This window comes from Mustela nigripes, chromosome 12, assembly GCF_022355385.1.
Source record: "Mustela nigripes isolate SB6536 chromosome 12, MUSNIG.SB6536, whole genome shotgun sequence".
In the NCBI taxonomy this organism is placed as follows: Eukaryota; Metazoa; Chordata; class Mammalia; order Carnivora; family Mustelidae; genus Mustela; species Mustela nigripes.
Genome location: NC_081568.1, coordinates 149848105 through 149864586, shown reverse-complemented (window position 1 = coordinate 149864586; position 16482 = coordinate 149848105). Strand labels below are relative to the sequence as shown.

Here is a 16482-nt window from a genome sequence, read left to right as displayed (position 1 = left end):
TTTTTTGAGCCCGGCTAGAACCTTGAGAATTGTCATTCTGAACTCTAGATCTGACATATTACCAATGTCTGTATTGATTAGGTCCCTAGCCTTCGGTACTGCCTCTTGTTCTTTTTTTTGTGTTGTATTTTTCCGTCTTGTCATTTTGTCCAGATAAGAGTATATGAAGGAGCAAGTAAAATACTAAAAGGGTGGCAACAACCCCAGGAAAATATGCTTTAACCAAATTAGAAGAGATCCCAAATCGTGAGGGGGGAGAAAGGGGATAAAAAGAGGTTCAAAAAGGAAGAAAGAAAAAAGAAAGAAAAAAAAAAGAAAAAAGAAAAGCGAAAGATAAGAAAAGAATTAAAAAAAGGAAAACAAATAAGAAAAATATAAAAAAGAAAAAATATATATATCAAAACTAGTTAATAAACGTTAAAAAAGAAAAAGGTAAAAGTTAAAAAAAAATTTAACCAGAAGGCGAGAATAAAAACAAAAAATGAAAAAGAAAAATATTAAATTAACTGCACGACTAAAAAAAATCACAGGGAAAAAGCCATGAGTTCCGTGCTTTGCTTTATCCTCCTCTGGAATTCTGCTGCTCTACTTGGTATTGAAACTGCACTCCTTGGTAGGTGAACTTGGTATTGGCTGGATTTCTTGTTGATCTTCTGGGGGAGGGGCCTGTTGTAGTGATTCTCAAGTGTCTTTGCCCCAAGTGGAATTGCACCGCCCTTACCTGGGGCGGTGGTGAGTAATCCGCTCGGGTTTGCTTTCAGGAGCTTTTGTTCCCTGAGCGCTTTCCGTAGAGTTGTGGAGGATGGGGAATACAAATGGCGGCCTCCTGGTCTCCGGCCCAGAGTAGCGGAGAGCCCAGGGCCCCACTCCTCAGTGCGCTCTCAGAGAACAGCGCCCAGTTACTCCCGTCTGCCTGACCTCCGTCCACGCTCCTAGCTCACTGAGCCTGCGACCGGTTCAAGGTAACACCAAGCTGTGAGCTTACTGTTGGCTCTGTCTCTGTATCTGGCTTTCCCGTTCAAATACCCACAAGCTCTGCGACACTCAGACACCCCCGATCCTTCTGTGACCCTGTGGGCGGGACCTGAGGCCACACTGACCCCGCGTGGGCTTCGCCCGGTTTAGCCTCTGGAGTGATGTCCCTCAGCGGAACAGACTTCTAAAAGTCCTGATTTTGTGCGCCATTGCTCCACCGCTTGCCGGGACCAGCCCCTCCCCCCGCGGTCTATCTTCCTGTCGCTTTGGATTCACTTCTCCGCCGGTCCTACCTTTCAGAAAGTGGTTGTTTTTCTGTTTCCAGAATTGCTGTTCTTCTCTTCGATCTGCCAATGGATTTTCAGGTGTTTGCAAGCTTTAGATAAGCTGTCTAGCTGATATCCGGCTAGCTGAAGTAGTCTCAGCCTGCTACTTCTCTGCCATCTTGACTCCTCCCCCCATTAGTTGTTTTTTTTTTTTATTGTTTTGTTTTGTTTTGTTTTTGTTTTTCCTATCCATGTCCTTTCCCCTTTATTTTTGAAACATCTGGATAGGGGTTATCAATTTTATTAATTCAATGGAAGAATCAGCTCTTAATTTTATTAATTTGTTCTATTGTTTCACTTCTATATCATTTATTTCTGTTCTAAATTTATTATTTCCATTCCCCTATGACTTTAGACTTTATTTGATGTTCCTTTTCTAGACCTTTTAGGTGTAAGTTTAGTTTATATATTTGATACTTCCCATGCCTATTGAAATAAACCTTTATCTTATGTTATTTTATTTATTTTATTTTTCCAGTATTCCAAGATTTATTGTTTATGTACCACACTCATTGCTCCATCCAATACATGCCATCTTTAATACCTGACACCACGTTCACTAAAACCCCATCCCCTCCCCTCCAAAACCCTTAGTTTGTTTCTCAGAGTCCACAGTCTCTCATGGTTCTTCTCCCCCTCTGATTTCTTGCAATTCACTTTTTATTTCCTTCTCCTAATGTCCTCCATGTTATTTCTCATGCTCCACAAGTAAGTGAAACCATATGATAACTGGCATTCTCTGCTTGACTTCTTTCACTCAGCATAATCTCCACCAGTCCCGCCCATTTTGATGCAAAAGTTGTATATTCATCTTTTCTGATGAAGACATAATATTCCATTGTATATATGGACCATATCTTCTTTATCCATTCATCTGTTGAAGAGTATCTTGGCTCTCTCCATCGTACCCCAACGTTCATAGCAGCAATGGTCACAGTTGGCAAACTTTGGAAAGAGATAAGCCTTATTGCAATATACTTCCTTCTTAGGATTGGCTTAGATACATCCAGAGAGTTTTGGATTGTCGCATTTTTGTTTTCATTTGTTTCCATGTATCCTTTCTTAATTTATTTTATATTTTTATTTTTTTTTATTTCTTTTCAACATAACAGTATTCATTGTTTTTGCACCACACCCAGTGCTCCATGCAATACGTGCCCTCTCCAATACCCACCACCTTGTTCCCCCATCCTCCACCCCCCACCCCTTCCAAATCCTCAAGTTGTTTTTCAGTGTCCATAGTCTCTCATGGTTCATCTCCCCTTCCAATTTCACTCAGCTCCCTTCTCTCCATCTCCCCATGTCCTTCATGTTATTTGTTATGCTCCACAAATAAGTGAAACCATGTGATACATAACTGTCTCTGCTTGACTTATTTCGCTCAGCATAATTTCTTCCAGTCATGTCCATGTTGCTACAAAAGTTGGATATTCATCCTTTCTGATGGAGGCATAATACTCCATAGTGTATATGGACCACATCTTCCTTATCCATTCGTCCGTTGAAGGGCATCTTGGTTCTTTCCACAGTTTGGCGACTGTGGCCATTGCTGCTATAAACATTGGGGTACAGATGGCCCTTCTTTTCACGACATCTGTATCTTTGGGGCAGATACCTAGTAGTGCAATTGAAGGGTCATAGGGAAGTTCTATTTTTAATTTCTTGAGGAATCTCCACACTGTTTTCCAAAGTGGCTGCACCAACTTGCATTCCCACCGACAATGTAAGAGGGTTCCTCTTTATGTGGATATCAACCTTTTATCTGTACTGTCATTTACAAATATCTTCTCCCGTTCTGTGGGTTGCCTCTTTGTTTTGTTGACTGTTTCCTTTGCTGTGCAGAAGCTTTTGATCTTGGTGAAGTCGGAAACGTTCATTTTCACTTTTGTTTCCTTGGCTTTTGGAGACATATCTTGAAAGAAGTTGCTGTGGCTGATATCAAAGTGATTACTGCCTATGTTGTCCTCTAGGATTCTGATGGATTCGTGTCTCACGTGGAGGTTTTTTTTTATCCATTTTGAGTTTATCTTTGTGTATGATGTAAGAGAATGGTTGAGCTTCATTCTTCTACATATAGCTGTCCAATTTTCCCAGCACCATTTATTGAAGAGACTGTCTTTTTCCCACTGTGTATTTTTTCATGCTTTGTAGAATATTATTTGACCATAGAGTTGAGGGTCCATATCTGGGCTCTCTACTCTGTTCCATGGGTCTATGTGTCTGTTTTTATGCCAGTACTATGCTGTCATGGTTTTGTAGTAGCAGCAATGGCCACAATTGCCAAACTGTGGAAAGAGCCATAATGCCCTTCAATAGACAAATGGATAAAGAACATATGGTCCATATATGCAATGGAATATTATGTCTCCATCAGAAAGGTTGAGTACCCAACTTTTGTATCAACATTAACAGGGCTGGAGGAGATTATGCTGAGTGAAATAAGTCAAGCAGAGAGAATCAATTACCATACGGTTTCACTTTCTTGTAGTAAAGCTTGAAATCAGGTAACGTGATGCTACTAGTTTTATTTTTGTTTTTCAACATTTCCTTAGCTATTCAAGGTCTCTTCTGATTCCATACAGATTTTAGGATTATTTGCTCCAGCTCTTTGAAAAATACCCTATGGCCCTGCAATTGCACTACTCGATATTTACCCCAAAGATACAGATTTAGTGAGAAGGAGGGCCATCTGTACCCCAATTTTTATAGAAGCAATGGCCACAGTTGCCAAACTGTGGAAAGAACCAAGATGCCCTTCAACAGAAGAATAGATAAGAAAGATGTGGTCCATACACACTATGGAATCTTATGCCTCCATCAGAAAGGATGAATACCCAACTTTTGTAGCAACATGGACAGGACTGGAAGAGATTATGCTGAGTGAAATAAGTCAAGCAGAGACAGTCACATATCTTATGGTTTCACTTATTTGTGGAGCAAAGCAAATAACATGGAGGACATAGTAACATGGAGAGGAGATGGGACTTAGGGAAATTTGAAGGGGAGGTGAACCATGAGAGACTATGGACTCTGAAAAACAATCTGAGGGTTGTGAAGCAGCAAGGTTTGGGAGGTTGGGGAAGCCAGGTGGTGGGTATTAAGGAGGGCATGTATTGCACTGAGTGTCTTGCAAAAACAATGAATTCTGTTATGCTGAAAAGAAATTAAAAAAAAAAAAAGAACCCCAAGTATAAGATTTATATACTATCAGGACAAACCGAAATACACAGAAGCACTGGTGGAAGAAAAAAAATAGAGACTGGTTATAAATTCTCAGTGTGGGCGAGGAAGGTTATTTTGATTCTTTCTGGATGTATCTTGCTATCTTTGTTAAAGGGCTCAACTTTCCTAAGACAAAGGGGGATTAAAAATTGGTTTACCTATAGGGGTAGCATTGATTGGGGAAAGGGGATTACCTTGATGTTTAACTCTATATGAATATTAAAAAATAAAAATAAAAAAAGAATAAACTAAGCTAAACTAAAATAAAATTTAAAAAAAATAGAAAAGCAAAAGAAAAACATGGGTATATGTATCAAAAAGTTCAGTTTTTAAGGTTATTATGGAATTTGATGTACTGGACATCTCACTGTAATGGTAAATAGCTTAAAAAATTATCTATATGTAATACGAAAATGAACCAGAATAGTGGGAAGGAATTAAAAATAAAGTCGTATCTATGAAGTAGTGGTGGTTGTTCTTTTGTCATCTTTTTTTTCCCCCCAGTTTGTTTTATGGGGAAGGGCCTGTCACGTGGGTTTTCATGCAGTGTTCCCTGAGTTATGTTTCCCCATCCCCCTCAAGCAGGTGGGTTCTGAGGAAACCGGTTTTTCAGGCTTTTATTCTCTAGAAGTTTTTATGTTTGTTTGTTCATTTTTTGTTTTGTTTTGTTTTGTTTTGTTTTTTTCTCTCTCGCCTTGACAGCTTTTGATGGGTTTTTGAGGTTTAGAGGAATGCAAACTGCAGCCTGACCTCCCTCTCAGAGAGAAGTCTCAGTCTGTTCCCCTCTGGGTGCTCCAGAGCACAGAAGTTTACCCTTGGCCACTGACAGAGCATGTTCTGAGTAAAGGAACTCCTGCTTGTACCCCAAACCACGACATTGGCAGCTCTCTGGGCAGCTCTGGACTGCCAGAGAGGTTCCAGGCAGTGATTGCATACTGAGATTTTCCAGCTGGCCTGGACAGGAGGGCCTGGTCGTTCTGGGTCTGAGAGCACTGGGCTGGCGCCTGCGGCACCTCTCTCAGGGGAAGGTGTGGGGTATGTGTCAGGCTCTGGTAGCAAGGCTTGGAACTCACGTGGAGAGTGCAAAAAGGTTGTGCTTCTGCCAGCTGGTGAGGCTCCCAGCTCTTCATGGGACCCCAGGCACTCTCAGATGTGCTGGTGGCTCAGGGACCAATATTTGGTTTCTCTGCCGCACTCTCTCTGGCTCAGCACCTGGCTCAGCACCAGGTGTGGCTGTCCTGGGTCTGGGGACTTAAGCCCCTGTCCCTAACCACCCTGATTCCCACAATTTCCCCCTGCAGTCCTTTATTCTTTCTGAGTGTTTCAACCAGACTCCAAGTTAATGCTCATCCCCAGATGCAGGGCACTCTGGTATTGGGGTATTACTTTCCAAAAGGTCGCTTCTGGTGTCTCCCTCCCCCTTTTGTTATCTTCTGATATCAGTCCAACATTCCCACTCTGCTTTATCTGTCCACTGGTGTCTTCTGCCCCCATAGAGATCCAGACGTATATAATTCTGATCTCAGTCTGATTTTGTGGGTGATCGGAGTTCTTTAGTAGGTAATCAGCTCACTTTAGGGTACAGGCTGAAGCGACGCCTCCTCCTACTTCCCCGCCATCTTCCCCATTTTATATTTGTGGTCCTTCCAAATTTTTTCTTGTGGTTGACTTCAAGTTTTTAATGTTGTGGTCTGGGAATATGCATGGTATGATCTAGTTATTTTAGTACTTGTTGAGGCATGATTTGTCACCCAGTATGTTATCTATTCTAGAGACTGTTCCATATGCACTCATAAAGAATATTTTTTTTTTCTGCTTTAGGTTGGAATGTTCTGAATATATCTCTTCAGAATATATCTCAGTCCATCTGGTCCAGTGCCATTATTTCTTTATTGATTTTCCGCTTAGATGATCTGTCCATTGATTTATGTGGGTAATAAAATCCCCTACTATTTTGGTATTGTTATCACTGAGTTACATTATGTTTGTTATTGATTTATATATCTGAATTCTCCTAAGATGGGGGCATAAATATTTACAATTGTTAAATCTTCTTGATGAATAGGCCCCTAATTCTGATGCAATGCCCTTCTTCATCTCTTGTTACAGTGCTTCATTTAAAATCTAGTTTGTCTGATATACATATGTATATCTACCCCAATTTTATTTTAATATCAATGAGCATGACAGATCATTCTCCATCCCCTCACTTTCAATCTGCAAGTGAATTTAGGTCTAAAGTGTTGTATGCAGCCTATGGATAGCTCTTTTTTTCCCATTCTAATACCCTGTTTTTTTTTTAATTGGGGCATTTTATCATACATTTATATTCATTTTTTCTATTTATATACTCATTTATATTCAGAGTGATTATTGAAAGATATGAATTTAGTACCATTTCATTACCTGTAGAGTTGGTGTTTCTGCTGATGCTCTCTGGTCCTTTCTGATCTTTGTTGCTGTGGGTCATTTTTTCTCCAAGAAGTCCCCCTTAAAATTTATCTCAGGGCTGGCTTGAACTCTTTTAGTTTGCTTTAGTAGTCATGAACTCTTTTAGTTTATGTTTATCTGGGAAATTCTTTATCTTACCTTCTATTCTAAATGACATCCTTACTCAATAAAGTGTTCTTGGCTTTGGCTGTGGATTTTTCCCTCTCATCATTCTGAAGAAAAATTTTTTTTTAAGATTTTATTTATTTATTTGACAGAGAGAGATCACAAGTAGGCATAGAGGTTGGCAGAGAGAGAGAGAGGAGGAAGCAGGCTCCCTGCTGAGCAGAGAGCCCGATGTGGGACTCGATCCCAGGATCCTGAGATCATGACCCGAGCCGAAGGCAGTGGCTTAACCCACTGAGCCTCCCAGGTGCCCCCCACTCGTCATTCTGAAAGTATCATGTCACCCCTTCTGACTTACCAATATTCTGTTGAGATATCTCTAGTCTTATGTTTTTTATTTCCCCATGTACTTTAAGATACCCTTTATTTTAGTATTTTTAAGATTTTTTTTCTTTATCAGTATATTTTTCACATTTAATTACAAAATGTCTTGGTGCTACTTGCTTTTTTGATTTTGATTGAAGTTCTCTGTGACTCATGGATCTGGATTTTTTTTTCATTTTCCAAATGAGAGTCATTTTTAGATATTAATTATTTTTAAAATTATGCAGCTTTTCTCTTATTTTTCTGGGACATCTATGTTGTGTTTTTAAGTTTGGTGGAAATTTTTAATTTCCCAAGTCTATTTTCCTGTTTCATGGTTCTTTCTCTTTTGTTCAGCTTCTTTGCTTCTATAACTTTGTCTTCCAGGTCATTCATTCTTCTGCTTCTTCCAGCAGAAGAATTACATCACATGTGTTTCTTCCCCTGTTTCCTCTGCTGTTTATCTTTGAATCTTTTTAAAACATTTTTATCTTTGTGGTAATGGTAAGAATGATGGCTTCCATTCTTTCCATTCTTTTCTCAAGCCCAGTAAAAACCCTTATCATTGTTGCTCTAAATTTTTCACCGGGCATGTTAACCAAATCTGTTTTTGCTTAGATCTCTGGCAGTGGTCTTATCTTTTATCTGGGATAAATATTTTCTTCTCATTTTGTCTATTCTCTGCCTTATTCTTGTGCCTTATAGAAAAGTCACTTATGTTTCTTGCTCATGAAATTAATCACTTTATGAAGAAGACGTCATGTCATGCCCAGGGCCCAGAGCTTAAGAGAGTGCTTCCATTGTGTTGTATGTGCTCTGTTGTTGTGTTCTGCTTGCACTATTTTCAAGTCAGTCATCCTCAAAGCTTCCCCTTACATGAAGTGGTCAGTGTTTTATCTCTGGCTTGAATGTGGCAAGTTTTGCCCAAGTTGTTCTTTTGTATGCTTGTGAAATGTGACTTGTCACCACCTCCACCACTACTGAGGCCATGGAAAAATTAGGAGATACTTTGTGGGCAGAAGTTTTTGCTGGTATTTTGGATGAGTGTTCTGCTTCACAGGGACTGTGGCAAGATTGAGTGAGAAGGTGTGAGGTTTAGTGTAAGCAAGTTAAGCATCCAGGGTATCCACTTCACTGCTTACCACAGGTAGCTCTGTGTTTATGCTGAGGGTGTTGAGGGTTGGGAGTGGAAAATTGTGCTAACCAGCTTCCCTTTCCCCAGAAAGACACCACTGCTTATCAGAAAAGTATTTCAAGAAGAGTAAATAATCTCCCTCCTGTATGTCCCAGGTTTGTTTGTTTGTTTGCTTGTTCAGATTTCTTTTTCTGCAATGTCAGCCTCCAGGTTGTTTGCCTATCTTCTTACCAGGAGCAACACAGAGCCCTCTGGGCTTTACCCTAACCAAGCCTACTAAGTTTTAAAAATCCAGGTTTAGGATCATGGTGTGGGCAGGGGCCTGCTCTATTTTTTTGTGAAGGGGGACCACTGTGCAGGGAATGAGATGAGTTTCACATAGAAATGTCAGAAATCAATGTTTTGGGACATGGTATCATTGGGTTAGGCAGCCAGTGTTGGAGCTGAGCTGATTTCTGCAGGTTACTCTGTGTATATGATGAGAGATGAGGGGGTGGGAATGGTGTCTGCTGGTTCTTATTTTGTCCCCTTAGATGTTTCTCCCTGAATCTTGCCTCTCAGTGACACGTTGTAAGAAGAGCAAATAAACTCTCCCCTGTATGCCTTAAATACTCTTCATATCACTGTTTCTACACTGTTTTCACAGGATTGTTTGCCGGCATTCCCTACCAGAGTGAGGCAACACCCTCAGGGCTCTATCCAAGAAAAGCCAGGGAACCCTTAAAACTCCAGTCTTTAAGACCCACTAGTTGCTAGAAATAAAAATCAGTCCCTATTATTTCCCAGCCAGTGGCTGTGAAGTGTGTAAACCTGGTGATTCACAGACCTGTACCCCTGGGGATAAAAATATATGTTTATAAAAATAAAAAATTAAAAAAAAAAAAAAGAAATATTCTTTTTTTTAAGATTTAAAAAAAATTTATTTGACAGAGATCACAAGTAGGCAGAGAGGCAGGCACAGAGTGGGGGGAGGCAGCAGGCTCCCTGCTGAGCAGAGAGCCCAGGACCCTGAAACAATGATCTGAGTCAAAGGCAGAGGCTTAACCCACTGAGCCACCCAGGTGCCCCAGGGAAATATTCTTGCATGTTTTCCTGTATGCTCTTCTCTCTTGCCTTCTTCTGCAACTATGGCTCCCTCCCCTCCGCAGCAACTGTGACCTGCTTCTCCCCCAAACCCTGTTTCTGTACTCCTTACATTTTTCAATGTTTTTTTCTTTTCTTTTCTTCTCTACCTTAAGTTGTGGAGTTTGTTGTGTCATATTCAGGTTGATTTCTAGGGTATTAAGGATAACTTGATAATTATCTAGTTATGTTCAGGGAATGACACAAACCTAAGTCCTCCTACTTAGCCACCATCTTAGTTCATTGAAACCTCTCTGTCAAGGACATAAAGAGATAATTAGTTTCCTTACTTAGGTGATCAAATTTTTGTTTCAAACTTACTCAAGTTATATCTAATATTTCTCATTGTAGACACATCCTTTCTTTAGAAAGACATCTATGTTTCTATCATACCATGCTGCCTGGGTATTTGCCATCATTTTAATCTCTTTATTGTCAACTACTTCTTTCATGGCTTGGCATTATACATTAAAATATTGTGACCTATTCTTCAGTTTTCTCTTCTTTATATATGCAGTCCCTCAACTAGGGTAGATCTAATGTAATCTCTTTGTTGTTACACACAATATGCTTATCAAAGACTCCTAAAATCTATCTTCACACTGAACAATTCAAATGACATACAAAATGAAATATCTAGCTTCTTATCTGTGAACTTTAGGGGCAGCAGGGTGGCTCAGTGGGTTAAGCCTCTGTCTTCGGCAGAGATGATCACCAGGCTCTCTGCTTGCAGAAAACCTGCTTCCCACTCTCACTCTGCCTGCCTACTTGTGATCTCTCTCTTTCTCTATCTTTCAAATAAATAAATAAAATCTTACACAATACACATAAATAAACTCAAAATGGATAAAAGACCTCAACGTGAGACAGGAATCCATCAGAATCTAAGAGGAGAACATAGGCATTAATCCCTTTGATAACAGCCACAGCAACTTCTTTCAAGATATGTCTCCAAAGGCAAAGGAAACAAAAGCAAAAATAAACTTTTGGGACCTCATCAAAAATCAAAAGCTTCTGCACAGCAAAGGAAACAGTCAAGAAAACAAAGAGGCCACACATGTAATGGGAGAAGATATTTGCAAATGACAGTACAGACAAAAGGTTGATATCCAGGATCTATCAAGAACTTCTCAAACTCAACACACACAAAACAGACAATCATATCATAAAAAAAAAATGGCCAGAACATATGAACAGACACTTCTCCAATGAAGACATACAAATGGCCATCAGACACATGAAAAAATGTTCATCATCACTAGTCATCAGGGAGATTCAAATTAAAAGCACATTGAGATACCACCTTACACCAGTTAGAGTGGCCAAAATTAGCAAGACAGGAAACAACATGTGTTGGAGAGGATGTGGAGAAAGGGGAACCCTCTTCCACTGTTGGTGGGAATGCAAGTTGGTGCAGCCTCTTTGGAGAACAGTGTGGAGATTCCACAAGAAATTAAAAATAGAACTTTCCTATGAGCCTTCCAATGCACTCCTGGGTATTTACCCCCAAAGATACAGATGTAGTGAAAAGAAAACATTGTACCCCAATGTTTATAGCATCAATGGCCACGGTTGCCAAACTGTGGAAGGAACTAAGATGCCCTTCAATGGACAAATGGATAAGGAAGATGTGTTCCATATACACTATGGAGTATTATGCCTCTATCAGAAAGAATGAATACCCAACTTTTGTAGCAACATGGATGTGACTGGAAGAGATTATGCTGAGTGAAATAAGTCAAGCAGAGAGAGTCAGTTATCATATGGTTTCACTTATTTGTGGAGCATAACAAATAGCAGGAAGGACATGGGGAGTTTGAGAGGAGAAGGGAGTTGGTGTAAATTGGAAGGGGAGGTGAATCATGAGAGACTATGGACTCTGAAAAACAATCTGAGGGGTTTGAAGTGGTGGGTGGGGGGGAGGTTGGGGTACCAGGTGGTGGGTATTATAGAGGGCATGGATTGCATGGAACACTGGGTGTGGTGAAAAAATAATGAATACTGTTATGCTGAAAATAAAAAAAAAGATTAAGAAATTTTTAAAAAATCTTAGAAAACAAATTTGAACTTGGTAAATTTTCTTAAACTGAACACTATGTGTGTAATCAGCATCTACACAAAGAAACTGGAAACCACTAACACCACAGAACCTACCCATAAGCCCTTTCAGCCACTAATCTTCCAAGCAAAGGTAGTTTTGATGAATCTGTAGTTTAAATGTAATATTTTGTAACTTTCTTCTTCAGTTCAACATGTTTCTGAGATCTATCTATAGCATTGTAAGTAATGTTAGTAGAATGTCTATTCTTTTTTTTAAGATTTTATTATTTATTTGACAGAGAGAGATCACGAGTAGGCATAGAGGCAGGCAGTGAGAGAGAGAGAGAGAGAAGAGGAAGCAGACTCCCTGCTGAGCAGAGAGCCCGATGCGGGACTCGATACCAGGACCCTGGGATCATGACTTGAGCCGAAGGCAGCAGCTTAACCCACTGAGCCACCCAGGCACCCTAGAATTTCTATTCTTATTGTTTGACAATGTCACAATTGATCTATGATGTCACCACCAGTAAGCTTTTGGGTCGCTGCTCTCTCTCTCTCTCTCTCTCTCTCTCTCTTTATCTTGTCTGCTACTACATATCTTTTGGTGAAGATTATGCATATATATTTGTTAGATATTCACCTGAGTTTGTTTCTTCTGGAGCAAAGAGAACATATATGTTTAGCTTTAGTCACTGTTGCTACATACAGTGTTGTGGGGACATAAATTTTTTTCTTGACTGCTACTTTTTTTCTTTTCATTTCCTTTCCCCCATTAGAATGTAAACTTTTAAACTGTAGGTGTTTTTCTTATCTTGCTCAAAGCTATGAATAATAAATGAATACATGGATGAATGATTGAGGAAGCTGTATCTAAAAATGAAAAATACAGTGTTCAATCAATCACATTCCTTGAAATTTTGCAGCTTAATACAGTAATTTAAAATATTACACTACAGAAGTTCCTTACTGCCTTGATACCCATTGTTTTCATTTGTAATTAAAGCTGCTAATATGTGGCTTATTTGTTATGAAATTGTTAGAGGGTGAAGGACCTTACAGAGTATGTGAATTATTAAGTTTTAGACAGGTTGGCTAATATGATTGATTATGATTATTAATAATTTAATAAAGTGACCCTTATGATACCTGAGTAAATACCTTATAGAATCAAATGGAACACTGAACATGATTTGCCACATTCTATTGTCCTCAAATTCTGGATCAGTTGGGAGTATGAATATGGAATATGAGCAAACTTCTATTATCTGACTGGTTTATGATTAATCTTGATGACCCTGTGACATATTTGAAAAATCATTTTAGTATCCTCTCAGCCCATATCCCTGTGTGTTTTTCTGACATTTGGTATACCTTTGAGTATATGATACCCTCACGTTGTCTTTTCTGGAAAATATTCTTTGTTCTCATCCATTAATTTTAACTTACCTAAAAAATAACTTTCAATTATGTGTTACAAACAGAAGGTGAATACTACATTGCTACTTAAAGTAAAACACAATTATTGCAGGGATCACAATGACTATATAAGAAAACTAATCTGACTCTCCTGACAAACTGACAAATTGGAACATACAGGTAGCTACACAACTGTCTTCCTAAAGGGCTGGGTCCAGTATCAGTCCTCAAAATTGAGAAGATAATTTTTTTATTATTTTTAGATGGTACATATACTTATACAGCAGTATCATATATACCAAAAGTGTCACCTTCCCTCTTGCACTCCTCAACATAGGTTATGCCATTTAAAATTGCATGCAATTTATGTTGTTTCCAAAATGTGAAACTGAAGAGCAAGAAATTTTATTTTCAATTCCTGAAAAACACTGGACATTTATTTTGAATTCATGTGAACAGGATTAAAATAAAGGGAGGATAGAAGAAAGAAGATGGGATGAAAAAAATGAAGACCAAAGCATTCATTTTTATATTGATTCTTTCCCCTTTTTTCCTGCACAATTGAGCCTACTTTCCAGTTTAATCCTTCATTGAGAACATGGTCACAGTGTCCACAAAGGCTCCCATTTACTATTGACATGAGAAGAAGCCACTATCCAAACATTTCTCCTGACACTCTTTGTGTACACTTGAATCTGCCTAGTGCCCTCTTCAGAGCTCCAGTCACATCCTTGTTCCTCAGACTGTAGATGAGTGGATTTAACATTGGTGTAAGGATTGTGTAGAACACAGAAAAGACTTTGTCCTGGGCTGGCCTGTGGTAAGAGTGTGGAAGCATGTAGGTGTACATGGCAGCCCCATAGAACAAGGTCACCACTGTCATATGAGACGAGCAGGTGGCGAATGCCTTCTTCCTCCCCTCCACTGAACTCATGTGGTGGACTGTGGTTAAGATTCGGGCATAAGAAGCAATCACCACAGAGAAAGGAATCAGCAGCATCAGAACACAGCACACATACATTACTGTCTCATAGAGGGCAGTGTCTGCACATGCCAAATGCAGGACTGCAGGTGCCTCACAAAAGAAATGGTTAATTTCACGGGAGTTGCAGAAAGGAAAGCTCATGGTGATGGGAGTTAGAAGGAAGCCATCCAAAGAGCCCCCAAACCAGGAACTTGCTATGATCATCCAACAGACACGGTAACTCATAAGTACAGGATAGCGAAGGGGTTTGCAGATGGCCACATAGCGGTCATAGGCCATGAGGCCCAACAGGAAAAACTCAGCTCCCACAAGGGTGAGGTAGAGGAAATGCTGAGCTGTGCACCCCATAAAGGAGATGGTTCTTTGACCAAGCAGGTAATCAACCAACATCTTTGGGACAGTGGTGGAGATATACATCAGGTCAATGAAGGACAGGTGACTAAGCAGGAAATACATGGGAGTGTGAAGTCGTGAATCAGTGTGGATTAAGAATATCATGACCCCATTTGCTATCAGTGCAGTGAAAAAGATGATAGAGATAATAGCAAAAAGAAGGCCCGAGATGTCCTTCCTGTTGAAAAGTCCCATGAAGATGAAGTCTGCAGAGGAGGTGTTATACACTTCCACTGATCCCATGACAGTGATGCTGTGACCTAGAATCTTTTGAATAAAATGACATTATTTTGAGAGAATTAACATAACAGCATATGAGCTGACTCTTAGACAACAAAATTCTGAAAGTTGGAGGACAACATTTAAAAATATTTTCTTACAACTTTGGCACAGATATCTAGCAACTAATATATTCTAGATGTTATTTTTACATAAAATTGATAGCCTTGAATTAATATTTCTTTAAATACATTGGACAAGATGATGTCAACAGATGTTATTTTACTATAGTGACACATATAACAACACAGAAGGGTGTAAACCATGTTATTCAGTTCAACATACCCTGATGTGTGTGTGTGTGTGTGTGTGTGTGTGTACATATTGCCTTATATCTGTTTAAATTGGTACCCTTATTAAATGAATTTTTATTATAATCAACATTATCACCAATTAAAAATATCTCATTACTGACTACGAGTAGTTTTTCTCTGCCATCAGGTACAAATAAGTGATCTGCTGTATGGGTTGTAAGAATTAAGAGTATCCTCTTGGTTTAGTTCATCTGTGTTGCAGATGAAATTGTATGGGAGAAAATAAAGTATAAAATGGAAACCATTCTTGCAAACTCAGAAAAAAGAGGCAAGTTACTCTTGCAGAATTACTTTAGTTTATTTTTAAGACAGAAATTTAATTTTAGGATGATGAAGAATTGGCATCAGGATAAGCATCATCATTAGTCAGGTATTAGCATTTAGCATTAGCAATTAGAGTAAATAGCACAGAAATATATATGGTAAGATATAAACCACCTATTATTTTTGGAAATTGAATTTTTATAGTGATTAATAATTAAGAAAAACTGATAGTTTTATGTAATTTCATGTGATGGTAAATCTACAGTTGTGAAATATCTACAACAAAGTTTTTTTAAAGTTAAGGATGATTTTTCATGTCCTTTAACATTAAATATGTCAAGGCAAGATATATTTTACCAATATGTTTTTGAGGTTAAGTGACTAAACTAAACTATGTTCCTATAAATATTCTAAAAATATAAACATTTTAGGGAACAGCTCAGAAAACAAAAAGCTATTAAGAATAATTGTGAAGGGGGAGAGACAAGATGGTGGGGAAGTAGGAGGAGGCATGCTTTCAACCTGTACCCTAAAGTGAGCTCATTACCTTCCAAAGAACTCCGATCACCCACAAATCAGCCTGAGATCAGAATTATACACGTCTGGATCTCTACTGGAGCAGAAGATGCCAGTGGGCAGGTAAAGTGGAGTGGGAAAGCTGGACTGATATCGGAATATACACAAAAGGGGGAGGGAGCCACAGAGGTGACCCATTGGAAAGTAATATCCCAATGCGAGAGTGCCCTGTGCCTGGGGACCAGCATTAACTCAGGAGTCTGGTAGAAAGCACTCAAAAAGAGCAAAGGATCACAGGGGAAATTGTGGGAATCGGGGTGTTAGGGTCTGGGCTTAAGTCCCCAGACCCAGGACAGCCACCCCTGGTGCAGAGCCAGAGAGAGTGCAGCAGAGAAACCAGGTCTTGGTCCCTGAACCACCAGTGCGCCTGAGAGTGCATGGCTCCCGGGCTCCCATGAGTGGCTGGGGGCCTCGCCAGCCAACAAGCACAGCCTTTTTGCAGTCCCCACGTGAGTGCCCTGCCATGCCATCAGAGTCCAAATCTTGCCCTCGCCCTCCCCTGAAAGAGGTGCACAC

At 39.5% G+C, this 16482-nt stretch overlaps 1 protein-coding gene across 1 annotated transcript; it reads right to left on the bottom strand.

Moving 5' to 3' along the window:
* Positions 1–3896: 3896 nt before the first annotated feature.
* LOC132027642 (olfactory receptor 2T1) lies at positions 3897–14776 on the bottom strand (the record flags this gene model as incomplete). Its single annotated transcript, XM_059416414.1, has 2 exons — positions 13845–14776; positions 3897–3921 (listed from the first exon to the last, which is right to left on the bottom strand). Coding segments are annotated over exons 1-2 (957 nt in total), but the record flags the coding sequence as incomplete, so codon positions are not given.
* Between the last annotated feature and the right edge of the window lie 1706 nt (positions 14777–16482).